Below are 15,164 nucleotides of genomic sequence, written 5' to 3'. Positions count from 1 at the left end.
CGCTGGTGGGGGGGGGGGTGCCGCGCGCCGCTCAGCTTCGTTTGTTTCCATGCTCCCTCTGCCCCGGAACAGGAAGTAACCTGTTCCGTGGCAGAGGGAGCATGGAAACGAACGAAGCTGACCGGCGCGTGGCACCCCCCCAGCGGCATGCACCCCCCCCTTGGTACGCCACTGCCGGGTGGCAGCCGAACAAGAATCGCCACTGATCACATACCATGTAAAATGAGTTTATCTTGTTGGGCAGACTGGATGGACTGTTCAGGTCTTTATCTGCCGTCATTTACTATGTTGCATTCAGGTACTCTGGGTCTTTCCCTGTCCCTGGAGGGCTCATGTTCTGTTCATTGTGTTGTACCTTTGAAGCACATTATACCTATGCTATTTCATTGGTGTTTACAATTTGGTTTACCTTATTGCATAGATTTTGTTTATCTATATATTCAGCTACTTTTTCATACCAAGGTACTAAATGGTAGAACTCCTTGCCTGGTACTTACTCTCCCCCCTCCCTTTCATTGTGCTTTATTATTGACTTGTTTATATATTCAGGATTCTTTCCTTATTGCTATGTGTGGGTTTATGTATTTTGTGTTCAGATTTTGTAGCATTTAAGCCCACCACCACTCAGAACTGAAAGCTGCAGAAACATCCGGCCAGAGGTGGCAGCACCTGTTTTTGTCTCAGTCGGTGCTTCCTCTCTCTGCTCTCATGGGCTGTCTGCAATGTGCCAGTTAGTGACTCTATGACATGAGACAAGGAGGCTGGAAAGAGCTGAAGCCAGTGGGCGGAGCTTGGCGTCAATTTAGTTCACGCAAAACAATAGGGAGGGAAAAGCAACAAGATCCCGCCCCTTTCAAACTGAGCCTCACCTACCACCTACCTAGGGATTGGTCAGAATGTTCCTGGGGTGGAGTGAAGGGGCGGAGTTTCACTTCCCTCTTCTCTTTCTTTCCCAGCACTTCATTGACCCACCAGCAGTGCAGCATAATCCAGACCTGTCCCTGGAGTGGCTGCAAGGAGGGAGCTGGACTGGAGGTGGAGGTGTGGAGAAGGGCAAGAGGATGGAGCAGGTAGGAGACTGGCAGGAGGTGGGCAGCAGGGGATGCAGTGCCAGGCAATGCCACACACACACAAGAAGAAATGAGCCTGGCACTGCTCAATCCATTTCTGGGGCTCTTTATTCTCTGTTGTAGCCCCTCAGGTTCTTCTTCCTCATTCTCCTCCCTTCACTGGCAGGAGGTGGGCAGCAGGGGATGCAGTGCCACACACAAGAAGAAATGAGCCTGGCACTGCTCAATCCATTCCCTGCTGTAGCCCCTCAGGCTCTTCTTCCTCATTCTCCTCCCCTCACACAGCAGCTGCTGCTCTTCTTCCTGATTCTCCTCTCATTGGCAGGAGGTGGGCAGCAGGGGATGCAGTGCCAGGCAATGCCACACACACACAAGAAGAAATGAGCCTGGCACTGCTCAATCCATTCCCTGCTGTAGCCCCTCAGGCTCTTCTTCCTCATTCTCCCCCTCACTGGCAGGAGGTGGGCAGCAGGGGATGCAGTGCCAGGCAATGCCACACACACACAAGAAGAAATGAGCCTGGCACTGCTCAATCCATTCCCTGCTGTAGCCCCTCAGGCTCTTCTTCCTCATTCTCCTCCCCTCACTGGCAGGAGGTGGGCAGCAGGGGATGCAGTGCCAGGCAATGCCACACACACACAAGAAGAAATGAGCCTGGCACTGCTCAATCCATTCCCTGCTGTAGCCCCTCAGGCTCTTCTTCCTCATTCTCCTCCCCTCACTGGCAGGAGGTGGGCAGCAGGGGATGCAGTGCCAGGCAATGCCACACACACACAGAAGAAATGAGTCTGGCACTGCTCAATCCATTCCTGGGGCTCTTTATTCCCTGTTGTAGCCCCTCAGGTTCTTCTTCCTCATTCTCCTCCTGCTTTACCAGACTCTCACTTTCTGCTTTACATTCTCCCTCTCCCTCTGTCACTTTCTGCTTCCTGACATCTCTTTACATTCTCCTTCCTCTCTCCCTCTCCCCTTCCCTTCTGGAGCTGGAGGTGTGGAGAAGGGCAGGAGAATGGCTCTTGGGGTTTGTGCTGAGCAGGAGGTGGGCAGCAGGGGATTCAGTGCCAGGCAATGCCACACACTCAGAAGAAGAAATGAGCCTGGCACTGCTCAATCCATTCCCTCCTGTAGCCCCTCAGACTCTTCTTCCTGATTCTCCTCCCCTCACAAAGCAGCTGCTGCTCTTCTTCCTGATTCTCCTCCCTCACTGGCAGGAGGTGGGCAGCAGGGGATGCAGTGCCAGGCAATGCCACACACACACAAGAAGAAATGAGCCTGACACTGCTCAATCCATTCCAGGGGTTCTTTATTCCCTGCTGTAGCCCCTCAGGCTCTTCTTCCTCATTCTCCTCCCCTCATTCAACAGCTGCTCCTCCTGCTTTACCAGACTCTCACTTTCTGCATCCTGACATCTCTTTATATTCCCTCTCTCTCTCTCTCCCCTTCCTTTCTGGAGCTGGAGGTGTGGAGAATGGCTCTTGCGGTTTCTGCTGAGCAGGAGGTGGGCAGCAGGGGATGCAGTGCCAGGCAATGCCACACACACACAGAAGAAATGAGCCTGGCACTGCTCAATCCATTCCCTGCTTTAGCCCTTTTTCTCAGCTCTCACCCTTCAACATTTCCTTCCTTCCATTCATCCATCTCCTTCGTCGCTGTCGTCGTACCTCTCCTACTCTTCTCCGTACTCTCTTGCTCCTTCTCCTGCTCTCCGCTGGGGACATTAATCCCAATCCTGGTCCTCCACATTAGCTGTCATCCTATTTGTGCAGGTCACACCGTGATATATTCAATCTAATTTCTGTTCCTTTCCTCCCCCCTCCTTCACTGCCTTTCTCTTGCACTCTGTGGAATGCCCGCTCTGTCTGTAACAAACTTTCTTACATCCATCACCTCTTTATCTCTCGTACTCGCCATCTGCTTGCCCTAACTGAACCTTGGCTTTACCCTGAAGACTCTGCTTCAGTCGCGGCCCTGTGCCATGGAGGTTATCTTTTCTCCCATACTCCTCGCCCGGTTGGCCTCCTTCTCCTCTTTTCCTGATATCACCGAAGAGGAAACTGCCCATCTTCTCTCCTCCTCGAAATGCACCACCTGTTCTTCAGACCCCATCCCCACCAACTTACTTAACACCATCTCTCCTACTGTCACCCCCCCCCCCCATCTGTCATATCCTCAACCTCTCTCTCTCTTCACTGTAACTGTCCCTGACACCTTCAAGCATGCTGTAGTCACACCACTCCTCAAAATACCTTCACTAGACCCTACCTGTCCCTCCAATTACCGCCCCATTTCCCTCCTACCCTTCCTCTCCAAGATACTTGAACGCACCGTTCACAGCCGTTGCCTTGATTTTCTCTCCTCTCATGCCATCCTCGATCCGCTTCAATCCGGCTTTCGCCCTCTACACTCGACAGAAACGGCACTATCTAAAGTCTGTAATGATCTGTTCCTTGCCAAATCCAAAGGTCACTACTCCATCCTCATCCTCCTCAACCTATCCGCCGCTTTTGACACTAACGTCTCCAGCATAAATTTGTGATTCAACATTGTCAAAGCACTTTGTTCCTGATGAAGCCAGGTTTTTCCGGGTGAAACGGTGGTCCCCGTCGAATGGTCTTAGAAGAGTGCTATTTCAAACCACAAGCTAAGTGCATTTTCCTTTCGCACACAGAAAGACTGCTCTATAGTTGCTTGCATTGTGTGTTAAAACCCTTAGACCAGTGTAATGATCTGGGAAGAATATTGAAAATTTTGCACAAAAAAAGACTGCTTTAAAAGTTGCTTGCATTGTGTATCAAAACCCTTAGACTCACATAACGGTCTGAGAAGAATATTGAAAAATTTTTGAGACTTAAGTACAGGTCCGTGTAAATTGGAGTTTTTTCTGCCCTATGATAGAACTGTTGCGTGAGTTATACTATAAAAAACCTTGCATAACCTCGCACTAAACCGCTGGTATTTCACCAAAGGTTTCTGAGGGCTTTTTCTCCTTTTTACCCACTAAACATCGCACCAACACATGAATATTGGCTGGAATTTTTTGCTATTTTTGTATTAGGTTACTTTTTCAATCCAGCCAGGCTGCACCAGTTATATGTGATTTGCTTTTGACACTGCCAATCACAACCTACTTCTTGCCACACTGTCCTCATTTGGGTTCCAGGGCTCTGTTCTCTCCTGGTTCTCCTCTTATCTCTCTCCACCGTACCTTCAGAGTACATTCTCATGGATCTTCCTCCACCCCCATCCCGCTCTCTGTTGGAGTTCCTCAGGGATCTGTCCTTGGACCCCTTCTTTTCTCAATCTACACCTCTTCCTTGGGCTCGCTGATCTCATCTCATAGTTTCCAATATCATCTTTATGCTGACGACACCCAGCTTTATCTCTCCACATCAGACATCACTGCAGAAGCCCAGGCCAAAATATCGGCCTGCTTATCTGATATTGCTGCCTGGATGTCCAACCGCCACCTGAAACTGAACATGACCAAGACTGAGCTTATTATCTTTCCACCCAAACCCACTTCTCCTCTCCCTCCACTCTCTATCTCAGTTGATAACACCCTCATCGACCCCGTCTCATCTGCCCGCAACCTCAGAGTTATCTTCGACTCCTCCCTCTCCTTCTCTGCACATATCAACAGATAGCCAAGACCTGTCGCTTCTTTCTGTATAACATCAGCAAAATTCGCCCTTTCCTCTCTGAGCACACCACCCGAACACTCGTCCACTCTCTCATTACCTCTCGCCTTGACTACTGCAACCTACTCGTCACTGGCCTCCCACTTAGCCATCTATCCCCCCTTCAATCCATTCAGAAGTCTGCTGCATTTTCTTATCTTCCGTCAGGACCGATATGCCCATATCACCCCTCTCCTCAAGTCACTTCACTGGCTTCCGATCAGGTACAGTTCAAGCTTCTCCTACTTACCTACAAATGCACTCGATCTGCAGCCCCTCATTACCTCTCTACCCTCATCTCCCCTTACATTCCTACCCGAAACCTGCGCTCACAGGTCAAATCCCTACTCTCAGTACCCTTCTCCACCACCGCCAACCCGAGGCTCCGCCCTTTGCGCCTCGCCTCACCCTATGCTTGGAATAAACTTCCTGAGCCCATACGCCAAGCCCCCTCCCTGCCCATCTTCAAATCCTTGCTCAAGGCACTCCTCTTCAATGTCGCATTCGGCACCTAACCATTATACCTCTATTCAGGAAATCTAGACTGCCCCAACTTGACATTTCGTTCTTTAGATTGTAAGCTCCTTTGAGCAGGGACTGTCCTTCTTTCTTAAACTGTAGAGCGCTGCGTAACCCTAGTAGCGCTTTAGAAATGTTAAGAAGTAGTAGTAGTAGTATCATCCGCAAATAGGCAAACTTTACCTTCTAACCCTTTCCCCGCTGGGAATTCAGATTCCTGTGTGATATGTGCTAATGTAGATGTCCCTCGACCTCTCCTAAGTTTGCATTTCACAATCTTTCTAAGTGAGCTACAAAAGGATTCTCTGTCCTACGTTTGGGATTGTACATTGGTCTGGACGCCCACAAGCCCCCTTCTAAGTTACATTGTAATTCAAAATTTTGTTCTAAGACCACCACTTGTGATTCCTTCCCTTTACTCCATTCGGCTACCTGTTTTAATTGCGCTGCCTGAAAATATCAAGTAATGTTCGGTAATCCTCTCCCTCCCTGTTCCACCCCTCCCCACATAATCTTTTTCGATATCCTAGCCTGTTCCCCCCCCCCCCCCCCCCATGTGAACTTTGATATATATGATTGCATTCTGTTTATTTCACCTGCGGGAATACCCACCGGGAGGGTTTGGAAGAGGAACAGCATCCTAGGTACTATATTCATTTTAACCACTGCTATTCTGCCCCACCGTGATAGCCATCCACTTTTCCACCTGCTCATACCTTTCCGAAGCTCTTTAAACAGTGGAACATAATTTAGCCCATATATTTGTGCAAGATCCCGGGGAAGCTGTATGCCCAGATATTGAAAACTGTTCTTCGCCATTTTAAAGGAGAAATTGTGTAGCGTTTCCTCGAATTCTGGATTGGATATCGTTATCCCCATTATTTCCGACTTATAATTTACTTTAAAGCCAGACAACTCTTCAACTACGTTGAGCTCCTTGCATATTTATTTATTACATTTGTATCCCACATTTTCCCACATATTGTAGGCTCAATGTGGCTTACATAGTATCGGAGAGGCGTTTGCCGGCTCCGGTGAGAACAAATACAAAGTGGTGGTGCGGTAGGATAAAGATCGTGTGGTATAGCCACAATTAGGGAATCATACAACGGAAGAGTTATGTCCATTACTTACTTTAGTTTTATTGTGTCACAGAGGTCAGGCATTTAGGTTGGAGCGGCAGGGTATGCCTTTTTGAATAGGTTAGTTTTTAGTGATTTCCGGAAGTTTAGGTGGTCGTGCGTCATTTTCAAGGCTTTTGGTAATGTGTTCCACAGTTGTGTGCTTATGTAGAAAAAGCTGGATGCGTAGGTTGATTTGTATTTGAGGCCTTTGCAGCTTGGGTAGTGCAGATTTAGATATCCTATATAATAATTCTCACCTCCAACGTTCGAATGTGCCTGGGACTTTAATATTCCCTTATCTCTTGTTTGTCCTGTTTGTCTGTCATAATTAGATTGTAAACTCTGACGAGCAGGGACTGTCTCTTCATGTTCAAGTGTACTGCGTACGTTTAGTAGCGCAATAGAAATGATAAGTAGTAGTAGTAGTAAAAGAGACAGCTGAGGGGAGATATGATTGAGGTATACAAAATCCTAAGTGGTGTAGAATCGATTTTTTTTTTACTCTTTCAAAAGGTACATATGTTGCAGGAATTGATGCATGAATTACCCCTATTGTTAGCAGAATCTGTGGTACTTCAGGAGTCAAACAGCACACACCAGAATGAGAGAGAAATCTTCTTTATTTGCCAGCAAGCAAAGTAGGACATCAGTTCTAGCTCTCTTCTCTTCCTCAGCTCTCTGGATGTTATGGCTTCTGTCTCAGCTGCTTCTCTTCTTCTGCTGTCTGTCTTCCTTCAGCTCTCTTTCTTCTGTCTGTTCCTTCTGACGTAAGCTGCTTCTGCTCCCACTTATATACAGTTCTATCTCCCTAGCCCCTCTTTCTCTCCAGATGGTAAAGAATAGATTGGTTACCTTGCCTCAACCAATCATCTCTATACATTACTTTAAAAATATCAGTTACATAGGTTTAATATTTCTCAAACTGACCTACGACCTGGGGCCTCTCAAACTAGACAATATGGCACCAGAACTCTTGCATTTTCATTATGATTAATTTCTCAGCTATAGCTTAAACTGGGTTCACTTAGGGGCTAAGGGATATTCTTACATTTACCTATAATTAATCAAGACTTTTCCTGACCTTTTTCACCCACCAGCTCCATACATTAAACCAGCCAGAACTGCAGATAACCCAAACCAGATGCTGACCTTTTCACTGCAGTCTTACTTAGAAAGTACGGCAGAGAGTTAAACAGACATTCTACATATTAACTACCAGAATGCAACATATTCTAAAATAAGCATCCTTATAAGACATATTCTAAATAAACAGAAATCAGAATTCCTTATAACAAAATCTACATATCAAGAATATCTAGAATTATTTAAACAGCTTCAGCCTACTTTTAAACTACAGTACGTCTGGCTCATGCCTTGTTCATAATGGTATACAGATGTGGTAACTAATACCTGTGAACTAGCCTTAACCCTAAAAAGGGACAGAGAGTGTTCAATTTCTCCCTGACCTTTCTAACCTTTAGCCCAGCAGAGCTAAATTTCTAAATAATCTGAACCATCTGGCATTCCTTCACTTTACTTGCAGGGTGAAAAGTTGAAATAGAGTTCAAAGCTTTTAATATCATTTCTTTGTCCACTGCCTCACATAGACTAGGGAACACTCAATGAAATTACATGGAAATACTTTTCCTTGTCATCAACAGCAGATGAATCCATTAACTGATGGGTTGTATCCGCCTATCAGCAGATACACTGAAAGCACATGGTGTTCCTGGACGCCCAACTCCCTCTGCCTTCAGTATATCTCTATCTCCCAGCAGGTGTGGACGTCGCTTTCTCAGCTCCTGGATTTCTGCCTGGGGTGGCTCCTGTGCTTTGCCAGTAGAGCGGGGGGTGTTGTGGCTGCTGGTGCCCACTTTAAAGGCATACTTGGTTTTCCCTGTCCCTGCCTTACCCCATTCCCTCTCCTCCCGGAGTTCCTCTGTGGCTGCCTGCCTCTAACTTTCCTCACAGTTAAAAAAAAAAAGAGAGAGGCTCACTTTCACCGTGTGGCGATTTCTGAGACTTTCTCCAGAGCTCCTGGTACGGTGCAGCTTGACCGAAGCTTGTTTGATTCCTGAGTTGAGAGTGGTGCCCAGCTCCTCCGGGGAGGTTCCCACTGACAGCGCTCTGTGCGGGGTAAGTTTTGGTGCGAAGGCACCATTTTGTTTTCTGTATTTGATGGCTGCTGAAGGGGTTAAGCGCTGCTCCCACTGTGGGAAACGCAGATTAGCAGCGGGGCTTTGCAGCACATGCTGCCTAGATGCTGTGCTGGAGGCGCCACGTTACTCGATCCTCGCGGTTTCGGAGGAGTCTGAGTGCAGGGGGACGCCTCGTTTCGAGTTTTCTAGAGGAGCTGATGCATAAGGCCTTTATGTTAAAAAGAGCACTGCCTGAGGCTCCTGACAATTCCTTGCGTACTGGGTTGCCTCCAGTTCTTGATAACCCAGCATCTGCTGGAGACTTTATTTCTTCCCCTGAGCTTTTGGCTGATGCTAAGCGTAGACGAGTGAATACCCCATCTGAGGGGGACTCTTCACCCTGTTCTTCCCCGTGGTCTAGTTTCGGGGAGTCTGAGGGGTCTGGCAGGCCCTCACGGACTGATGATCCAGATGAGGGTGGCTGCTTGCCACAGGAGTTGGATGACCCTAAAGCAGTTCGGATTTTCCACCGCGACGAGCTGCCAGCTCTTGTTTCTGATGCCTTACAGGCCCTTTGTATTGAAGATCCTGACGAGTGCGCTGCCTCTTCTGTTAATCCTAGGATGGCTAGTACTAAGAAGCCTTCTCGGGCTTTTCCCGTCCATGCTTCCGTCCAAGAGCTTATTTCAGCTCAATGGTCTGACCCTGATGGTCCCTTGAAGATGGCCAGGGCTATGTGTCACCTTTACCCTCTGAGTGAAAGTCAGTTGGCCCTCTTTGGGATGCCTAAAGTTGGATGCGTTAGTCACAGCTGTGACTAAAAAGACTACTCTCCCGGTGGAGGGAGGGGTCGCTTTGAAAGATATGCAAGACCGGTGGCTTGAATCTGCGCTGAAGCGGTCCTTTGAAATCTCGGGCCTTTCCTTACGGGCGGCTATTTGCAGTTCCTATGCAGCCCGGGCCTGCCTTTCCTGGTTGCAGCAGGTGATTGAGCAGCCCGCCGATGGAGCGGGTTCCCTCGCTGAGGTCGGCCGCGTATGTAGTCTACTCTATTTTGTTTTGGCTGATACCCTGTTTGATCTGGTCAGAGCTTCGGCTAAGCAGATGTCGGTGGCGGTTGCTGCCCGCCGCCTTCTTTGGCTCCGGCATTGGGCGGCTGACATGGCCTCTAAACAAAGGCTGGTGAGGTTACCCTTTCGGGGCCTTCTTTTATTTGGGGAGGATTTGGAGAAGATTGTTAAGGACCTAGGGGACTCTAAGTCCCAACGGTTGCCTGAGGATAGGCCGAGGCCTTCTTCCAAAAGTCCTTCTTTTCCCTCCTCTTCCAGGCCACGTTTTCGCAAAGCTCGCAGGTATCACCCGGGGCGCTCTGCGGGGTTTGTTCAACGTACCCGTTTCCAGCAGAGGAACTCCTTTGGTTCAGACAAATGCGCTGCAGCGTCCGGGCAACGTCCAGGAGTTCAGGGGCGTCCTCCATAATGATGGGGCGCCGGCCACTCGTCGGTTCCCACAGTAGGGGGTCGTCTCTTCCTCTTTCTCGAGGAGTGGACCAAGATTACTTCGGATCAGTGGGTCCTGGACCTGATCAGAGAAGGTTACCAACTAGAATTTGCTGCCCCGGTGGGAGACGCGTTTTTGGAGTCCCGATGCGGCACTGCCGCCAAGCAGGCAGCAGTAAACGAGACCTTGCAGGTGTTGCTGAAACTCGGAGCGGTGGTTCCGGTTCCTCCTGCCAAACGCAGCTGCAGTCGCTACTCCATCTATTTTGTGGTGCCTCAAAAAGGCGGTTCAGACCTATCCTTGACTTACGCAGAGTCAACGAGGGCTTAGGAGTGCAACACTTCCGCATGGAAATCCTGCGCTCTGTCATTGTGGCAGTACAGCCAGGAGAGTTTCTCACGTCACTGGACCTCAAGGAAGCGTATTTGCATATTCCTATCTGGCCGCCGCATCAGCGGTTTCTCTGGTTTACGGTATTGAGCCAACATTTACAGTTTTGCACCTTGCCTTTTGGCCTGGCAACTGCTTCTTGGACATTTTTCAAGGTAGTGGTAGTGGTGGCTGCCTTTCTTAGGTGAAAGGGTATCAGAGTTCACCCTTATCTCGACGACTGGCTCATCAGAGCGGATTCGGCAGATGAAAGCCGACTTGCCACAGCCAGAGTTGTTACAGTTCTTCAGACTCTGGGCTGGGTAGTAAATATGCCCAAAAGTCACGTGACCCCCCTCTCAGTCTCTCAAGTATTTGGGAGTCCAGTTCGACACAGCTTTGGGGTTCGTTTTTCTTCCCGACAACAGGCGTCTCAATCTTCAGTATCAGGTACGCCTGCTCCTGCGGATGCCTCGCCCTCGAGCTTGGGACTTTGTTCAGCTCCTGGGATCAATGACGGCCACCATAGAGGTGGTTCCCTGGGTGAGAGCTCACATGAGGCCGCTGCAGCTTGTTCTGCTCCAGCAATGGTCTCCGAATTCCCAGGAATACCAACGCAGACTAAAGTGGCTTCCTGCGGCCCAGTGCAGTATGGATTGGTGGCTTTCCGACAGCATGCTGCGGCAGGGGATGCCACTGGCTCTTCCTTTTTGGTGTCTGGTGATAACGGATGCTAGCCTTTCGGGCTGGGGAGCTCATTGCCGGGGACACTATGCTCAGGGTCTGTGGTCCACCGCAGAAGCGGGATGGTCCATCAATCGCTTGGAACTGAGAGTGATATTTCAGGCTCTTCTGGCCTTCCACAGGACGCTGAAGGGTCTTCCTGTCCGAGTTCTGCCAACAGCAGTGGCCTACATCTTTCGTCAGGGCGGCACTCAGTGCAGGGCCCCTGCTGTGGAGGCGTCTCAGATTTGCGACTGGGCCGAGCGCCACTGAGAGCTGCTGTCCACGGCTCACATAGCCGGTCAGAGCAACGTACAAGCCGATTTCCTCAGCAGACATCAAATCGACTCGGCGGAATGAGAACTGGCAGAAGAAGTTTTTCTTCAGATTTGTACCAAATGGGGGACTCCAGGCTTGGACCTCATGGCGTCAAGCGTAAACGCCAAAGTCCCTCGCTTTTTCAGCAGAAGGAGAGATCCTCGATCGGCGGGGTTGGATGCCCTGGCTCAACCTTGGCACTCGGGCCTCCTGTATGTGTTCCCTCCTTGGCCCTTGGTAGGGTGAGTGCTACTTTGGGTTCGCCTGCACTGAGGATTGGTGATCCTCATCGCCCCGGATTGGCCAAGGTGTCCGTGGTGGTACGCAGATCTCCGGCAGATGCTGGTGGACGCACCTCTTCCTTTGACTTGGGTTCCGAACTTGTTAGTTCAGGGTCCGGTGATCCTTGCCGCTGTGGTCTTACGGCCTGGCTCTTGAGAGGGCGCAATTGAGGGACAAGGGCTATTTTAATAAGGTTATTGCCCCGCTCTTGCAGGCTCGCACACGGTCTACCTCTGCGACTTATGTTCGAATCTGGCACACTTTTGAGGCGTGGTGTACTCCAAAGTCTATCTCGCCGACTCTGGCAACAGTCTCGCTTTTGCTGGACTTTTTGCAGGATGGGCTACAAAAGGGCCTGGCCTACAATTCCCTTCAAGTTCAAGTGGCAGCGTTGGCCTGCTTCCGGGGGAAAGTCTCCGGTTTGTCCCTTGCTGCTCATCCGGATATTGTCTGATTTCTCAGAGGGGCACTTCGTCTCCGTCCTCCTTTGCGGTCGCCCTGTCCGGCTTGGAACTTGTGGCTCATGTTGAAGGCGCTCCAGCGATCTCCGTTTGAGTCTCTTAAACGGGCTTCTGAAAAGGGTGTGACTCTCAGACAGTCCTTTTAGTGGCAATGACGTCGGCGAGAAGAGTGTCTGAGCTTCAGGCTCTTTCCTGTCGGGATCCTTTTCTACAGTTCTCGAAATCCGGGGTAACTGTTCGTACTGTGCCTTCCTTTCTGCCTAAGGTGGTTTCAGCTTTTCACCTGAATCAGCACATTTTTCTTCCTTTCTTTTGTAAGGAGGAGTTTCCGGACTTCTGTGGGCAATTGCGCCTTTTGGATGTCCGCAGGGCTCTGTGGCAGTATCTGCAGATGTCAGATGAGTTTAGGAATTATGATCATTTATTTGTTCTGTTGGCAGGTCCCCGACGGGGGTTTCCAGCGTCTAAGGCCACTATAGCCCGCTGGCTTAAGGAACTCATTTTTTCTGCTTATCTGCTTTCAGGGCGATTGCTGCCTGAAGCGTTTAAAGCGCACTCTACGAGGGCAATGTCCTCTTCGTGGACTGAAACGGGTGTCTTTTCTCTTCAAGAGATCTGTCATGTGGCTACCTGGGCTTCTCAGCTCTCTTTTGTAGGCATTACAGGCTGGATGTGGCAGTGCGGCAGGATGCGTATTTTGGAGCGCAAGGGCTTGCTCGTGGAGTTGCCTGTTCCCACCTTACTTAGGGAATGCTTTGGTACATCCCATCAGTTAATGGATTCATCTGCTGTTGATGACAAGGAAGGGAAAGTTAGGTTCGTACCTTGATAATTTTCTTTCCTTTAGTCACAGCAGATGAATCCATGATCCCTCCCTGACTGGCTTTAGTTTTTGTACATATATTGCATACAGACATTGTGCCTCATCAGGAGTACTTGAAGACAAGCTGTCAGAGTTACTACATGCTGTTTTTATTGCAGGAGGTTGATAACGTCCCTCCTTTGGTTATTGCTCTGGTTCAGGGGTGTTTGTTCTCTTGAGGAAAGTTTATGTTATTTTGCCTTTCTTATTCACTCTGCTTTGGAGATTTCATATACTGAAGGCAGAGGGAGTTGGGCATCCAGGAACACCATGTGCTTTCAGTGTTCCATATCTCCACCTGCTGGTAGGCGGATACAACCCATCAGTTAATGGATTCATCTGCTGTGACTAAAGGAAAGAAAATTATCAAGGTGTGAACCTAATTTTCCCTTAAAACAAATAGGAGGAAGTATTGTTTCACTCAACGAATAGTTAAGCTCTGGAACTCATTTCCAGAGGATGTGGTAACAACAGTTAGTGTATCTGGATTTAAAAAAAGGTTTAGACAAGTTCCTGGAGGAAAAGTCCACAGTGTGCTATTGAGATAGACATGGGGAAGCCACTGCTTACCCTGGAATTGGTAGAATGGAATGTTGCTACTATTTGGGTTTCTGCTGGGTACTTGTGACCTGGCTTGGCCACTATTGGAAATAGAATATTGGGCTAGATGGACCACTGGTCTGTCTCAGTATGGCTATTCTTATGCTCTTAAGCTTATGCTCTAAAGCTGAATTGTTTAAAAATCTGCACAGTTACCACCCCCAAAACAAAGGCAGGAGCTGATTTCAAATTCATTCTGAGTACCTCCCCGTGTCCCTGACTGTGTTTCTGGTTTGTGTTTCAGATGCAGGTGACATTTGAGAACGTCTTTGTCTCTTTCTCCCAGGAGGAGTGGGAGTATTTAGATGAGGAGCAGAAGGAGCTTTGGAGGGAGGTGATGAAGGACAACTATGAGATCCTGATGTCTCTAGGTAAGAGTTTCCCGTTATTCTTAAATTCTCTTCTCAGGCACATTGGCAGTGGGTGAGGCTCAGTGCAAGAAGCCTGGGTGACTGATAATGAATGATGACGAGATGACCCATTCCATATACAATGCAAGCAAGAAAGAAAGAGGGAATCAGCAACAGAAACCAAACAACACAACAGAAGAAGTCTAGTGAACCATGGATGGACCTCAGAGGCGAGGTCTTAGGCTGAAGGAAGCAAAGTTTATTGAAGGACCCAACGCTTTACATACAAATAAAGCATTAAAACTATTAGTACAGACAATATAAATTATATAGTAAAAACATACAAATTAATTGTAAAAAATAAAAACATAATTGTAAAAAAGGGTACAGAAACCATACGATGTTCTCACAGCATAGCATCAGGGGCAGATTGACGTATCGGGCAACTGGGCAGTGCCTGAGGGCCCAGAGCAGTGGGGGGGGGGGGGGGGGGGTGGTGAATACTTCCTCCACAAATCTCTCTGTCCTCAGGTCTGGAACTCCCTCTCTCTTACCCCCTCTCCCGCTCTGGCATTTTCCGTCACTGACACTCCTCCCCCAACCCCAGCGCATTTACCTCAAACGTTCCTTTCTTCGTACAGTGTCCTGGCACATCCTGTCTGCTGCTGGCTGGGACCTTCTCTCTGCCAAGGCCCGTCCTTGCGGAAGTGAGATTTGGGTTTCTGCCAGGTACTTGTGACCTGGATTGGCCACTGCTGGAAGAAGGATACTGGGCTAGATGGATCATTGGTCCGACCCAGTATGGCTGTTCTTATGTTTGATCTTATGCTCAATCTAGGGAGGGGCTACGCTAACTGCTTTTACCGTGTTTTCTGGCAATCAGTTCCAGAGTTTAATTACCTATTCAGTGAAGAACATAACATCTTAATAACAGACTATAGACTTTTCCGTCAGGAACTTGTCCAAACCTTTTTTTAAACCCAGATATGCTAACCACCGTTACCACATCCCCTGGCTGTGAGTTCCAGAGCTTAACTATTCTTTCAATGAAAAAATATTTCCTCCTATTTATTTTAAAAGTATTTCCATGAAACTTCATTGAGTGTCCCCTAGTCTTTGTACGTTTGAAAGAGTGAAAAATTGATTCACTTTTACCCATTCTACACCATTC

At 48.7% G+C, this 15,164-nt stretch overlaps 1 protein-coding gene across 1 annotated transcript; it reads left to right on the top strand.

The window, feature by feature from the left end:
* The first annotated feature begins 480 nt into the window (after positions 1-480).
* LOC115460743 (zinc finger protein 132-like) lies at positions 481-14,070 on the top strand. Its single transcript, XM_030190497.1, has 3 exons — positions 481-1,070; positions 13,888-13,982; positions 14,052-14,070. Exons 1-3 carry the CDS (start codon positions 897-899, stop codon positions 14,068-14,070), a joined length of 288 nt encoding a protein of 95 aa, XP_030046357.1. The 5' UTR covers positions 481-896.
* The last annotated feature ends 1,094 nt before the right edge of the window (positions 14,071-15,164 follow it).

This window comes from Microcaecilia unicolor, chromosome 1 (assembly GCF_901765095.1).
Source record: "Microcaecilia unicolor chromosome 1, aMicUni1.1, whole genome shotgun sequence".
NCBI classification, from domain to species: domain Eukaryota; kingdom Metazoa; phylum Chordata; class Amphibia; order Gymnophiona; family Siphonopidae; genus Microcaecilia; species Microcaecilia unicolor.
This window is presented reverse-complemented; position numbering and strand designations above follow the sequence as displayed.